Raw genomic sequence first — 4,052 nt, forward strand, 5'->3', positions numbered from 1 at the left:
AGAAACCCCTAGCTAGATCTATTGATTAAGATGGAAAGGTGCAAGCTTTATACCTCCAGAAGCTCCTCAAGGTCAACAATATGCAGATTCTTGAAGCCAAATGACACTCCAAGCTTCCTTGGCAACTTCTTCTTCTTGGATGGACACTAAAAGGACAAAAAATTGCACTCGTAAAGCTCAAAATGCACTCACAAATGATATTAGGGTTTTCAGAGGCGTTTGAAGGTGAAGGAGGCTGTAAAGGGTGAGGCTCAAAAGAGTTAAGGGTGTTTATATAGGGGTCAAGTCCGAGATTTAGGGTTTTGGCCCTCTGTTGCGTACGCCCGGCGTACCCTTACGTACGCCCCGCGTACGCAAGGCTCCTTCGCAATCCTTCTCCCATAGTACGCTAAGCGTACCCTTAGGTACGCCCAACGTACGAGAAGGACCATTTTTACCAATTAATTCATTCTCAAGGGTTTCAAAGGTGTACCTGATCTGGAGTGTTACAATATGCGACCATAACCACCGTGTCATGGTTAGTCCATGACCACGTTGCGGTTTATCTGGTAGATTTACCCCTTCATTAAGCACTTAATCCTGACAGATCAAGGATTAGGTTATCAGATCTGAATATTTTAGTGATTCAATGGATAAAGTTTCCAACCTTATCCATTCTAATGTCAAAGACTCTCTAGATCTATAACCCTAACTTGTTTTGTTCATCTAAGCCTTTAAATCTTTTCATGGTTGGACCAAGCTCTCACAATGACATTTTTCTGCATCATCAAGGCTAGGGACTTGCTCAACAAACCACTAAAGTTCTGTAATTGTGCATACTCCAAGAACGTGGTTGTCCTTTTCCCAAAATGGCTAAAAACTCATAAATGACTCTAAATCTAGGAAGTAATGAAGATGAAACAAAGTCCAAGAGACTTACAATACAAAGACAATGAAGTTGCAGGTGAATCAGTGTAACACTTTACACCAAGATGCTCTTCCAAACCTCTATAAATGAAAAACATTTCTTTGTTCATTTGCAAGTACTTCCAAAAAAACTACAACAGTCCAATGTGGCTCACTTCGGTTTTGTTGATAGTTGGTTTTCATGCTCTGGATATGCAAGACATTCGGTTTATGATATAAATAACATATTTGATAGATCATGTTGTATAAGAATAAGGGGTGATTTTCATGTTTGTAACCCCATCGGGTGTGGTGGGGCCCTACGACTTTCTCAATACAATTCCATTTTGCATTATCAAGTTTCCATGCTTGAAATTCTACATCTTGGACCATTTTAAGATATTGTTAGTGTATGTATTTTCACTGAGACCAATAAATTGTATAGATTTGTCCCTGTAGATATTGATTACTAGGATGTCTGTTGTCTTTGGTATTAATTTATTGTAAATAGCAATATTCTTTTGCCATACCATATTATTGAGGAAAAATATTACATTGTTAGAACAGTACGAAATAAATTGGGACTAACAATCTCTTATATTTATGATTACATTTTAAGATGACAAGTTAAGTCATTATCATATAAACAGATTGTGCAAAATATAATTTTGACAAATAGTATATGGGTCATTTATTACAATCTCTTCTTCTGTCATATCGTATTTTCACTAAGACTACTAGGTGTGGGCAACATGTTATCACACCCAAATTGTCCACCTCATCATCCTAGTCACAATTTGGTGTTATAACACCCAATGTGGAAATGGGCAACATCTAATAACATGTGATAACATCAATTATTTTCTATTTTTTTTTTTTTGATGTTTTTTTTTTCTATATTTCGAATTTGTTTTTTTTTTATTTATATTTGAAAAGTAAAAATAAAATTTTAATAAAACTTAAATTAAAAACAACATTAAAAAAATTACAACAAAACACAAAAACATTTAAAAACCTAAAAAGCCAAAAAAAAAAGATGATAAAACCTACATTTTTTGGCCTAAAACTATTCATCTTCATCTTCGTGACCAACATAAATGTAATCCGCCAAGCCTTCACGGAGTTGCTTGTGTTTTCGCTGATCTTGAATATCAACCACTCTATGTAAAGATTCTGATGTCCCCGGTTGAAATTGCACATATCTTGGCTCCGTAGGCGAATACGTTGCAATATTGCGTCCTTTATCTTCGACAACCATGTTATGCATTATGATACATGCATACATGATATATCGTAGAGTATCTAACTCATAAGGTCTCGCCGCATGTTCAACTATGTGTCATTTTGATTTCAAAACCCCAAAAGCACGTTCAACGTCCTTACGTGCTCCTTCTTGTCGTCTCTTGAAATATTTGTCCCTTGGATCTATTGGGTGTCGAAACGCCTTCACAAACGTGAAATATTATGGATATATTCCCTCTGTAAGGTAATACCCAAACTTATATTCATTTCCATTCACTGTGAAAGGAGCATCCGGGGCTTTTCCTGACAAAAGATCGTCAAATATTGGTGATTGATCGAGAACGTTGACGTCGTTGTTAGAACCCGCAACCCCGAAAAAAGCATGTCAAATCCATAAATCTTGTGAAGCAACAGCCTCTAATACCAACGAAGGCGCTCCATGATGACCGCTCGAATACTGGCCTTTCCACGCCACGGGGCAATTTCTCCATTTCCAGTGTGTGCAGTCAATGCTCCCAAGCATACCCGGAAAACCATGTCTTACTTCATGCACCGCATATAGTTGTTGCATATCATGCAACGAAGGTTTGCGCAAGTATTGGTCACCGAAGGTTTCGACAACACCTTTTGCCAATAAATACAAACTTTCTCGTGCGGTCCTCTCAGACATTCTCATATAATCGTCAACAGAATCGGGCGACTCCCCCATTGCCATAAGTTTAATTGCAGCAACACATTTTTGCAACCCTGTGAAGCCTCGTTTGCCTCTAGCATCATATCTCATTTGGAAAAATTCATACCTAAATAAATATTAAACATGTAAAAATTGTATTTATTTTATCTAAAAGTGACATTTTGTAAATTATAAAAGTTGAATCAAACGATACCTTGCTTCCATAGCATTGGCTATCCTTTCAAAGACATTTTTTCGCAAACGAAATCTTCTTTTGAAATCGTTTGGCTGGTAGACACAATTTTCCGCAAAGTAATCGTTAACTAGCTGTCTATGCCCTTCTTCACGATCTCCATTTAACGCTGCACGTCGCGTGAGTAGTGGAGCTTTATCTGGCTGTAGTAGGTTGTCTGTGTAATACCGGTACATCATACTCACAAACAAATCGTCTTCGTCGTTATCATCGTTGTACCGATGGGCCGGATCAAATTCATCCATAGTTGGTTGATTTTTGTGTTTGTGTTTTGAGTGATATAGAAATAGAGATAGATATAGAGAAATATGTGTAGTAAAAAGAATGAGTTATATATAATAATGAAAATGTAATTAGTAAAAAAAAAATTTATTAAAGTTACCGTTTTTAAACGGTTTGATTTTGCAAACGTTCGATTTTCTACGCGTTAACATACGTTACCACCATCGCGCGAGATAACATAACGTGTAATAACGGGAGGAGGGGCGGTGTTCCCCCGTTATGGCGCTGCCACATCGGATAACGCCATACGGGTGTTGCCCACACCCGCCCCTCTAAGGAAATCACCCCTAGGATCTCGAGGGAAAAGAGTGAGGCGTCATTTATTACAACCTCTTCTTTTTTCATATCTTAAATTCACTAATATATTTTTACTAAGGAAAAACAGATTGCACAAAATATAATTTTGACAAACAATACAAGGGTCATTTATTACAACTTAAGTCATCATCATATAAACAAAATAAATTGGGACTAACAACCTCTTCTATTTATGATTACATTTTATAATGATAATAAATTGGGACTAACAATCTCTTCTTTTTTTTTAACAACAAAGAAAATTAAATTAAAAAAAGAAAATCAGCGGAAAGTTGGACAACAAACAAAAGTACAATAATACAAAATACAAAAACACTACAACTACATCAAACTAAATCAAATGTATAATGAAAACGCCAACAATGAAGAAAAGCTACACCACTAAGCAACTAAAATCCC

At 36.4% G+C, this 4,052-nt stretch overlaps 1 protein-coding gene across 1 annotated transcript; it reads right to left on the reverse strand.

The window, feature by feature from the left end:
• Positions 1-2,512: 2,512 nt before the first annotated feature.
• Positions 2,513-3,298, reverse strand: LOC145127050 (uncharacterized). The gene is made up of 2 exons (XM_079062302.1): positions 3,015-3,298; positions 2,513-2,927 (listed from the first exon to the last, which is right to left on the reverse strand). The coding sequence occupies exons 1-2, from the start codon at positions 3,296-3,298 to the stop codon at positions 2,513-2,515; spliced, it is 699 nt and encodes a 232-aa protein (XP_078918428.1).
• Positions 3,299-4,052: the final 754 nt, after the last annotated feature.

This window comes from Lactuca virosa, chromosome 7 (assembly GCF_052849685.1).
Source record: "Lactuca virosa cultivar CGN04683 chromosome 7, Lactuca_virosa_CGN04683_v6, whole genome shotgun sequence".
In the NCBI taxonomy this organism is placed as follows: domain Eukaryota; kingdom Viridiplantae; phylum Streptophyta; class Magnoliopsida; order Asterales; family Asteraceae; genus Lactuca; species Lactuca virosa.

Bases quoted from the DNA above. Each gene is read 5' to 3' on its own strand.
- LOC145127050 (XM_079062302.1), bottom strand. From the start codon at position 3,298: ATGGATGAATTTGATCCGGCCCATCGGTACAACGATGATAACGACGAA. The intron at 2,928-3,014 runs GTATCGTTTGAT...ATATTTATTTAG, and splicing joins GCCAATGCTATGGAAGCAAG to GTATGAATTTTTCCAAATGA.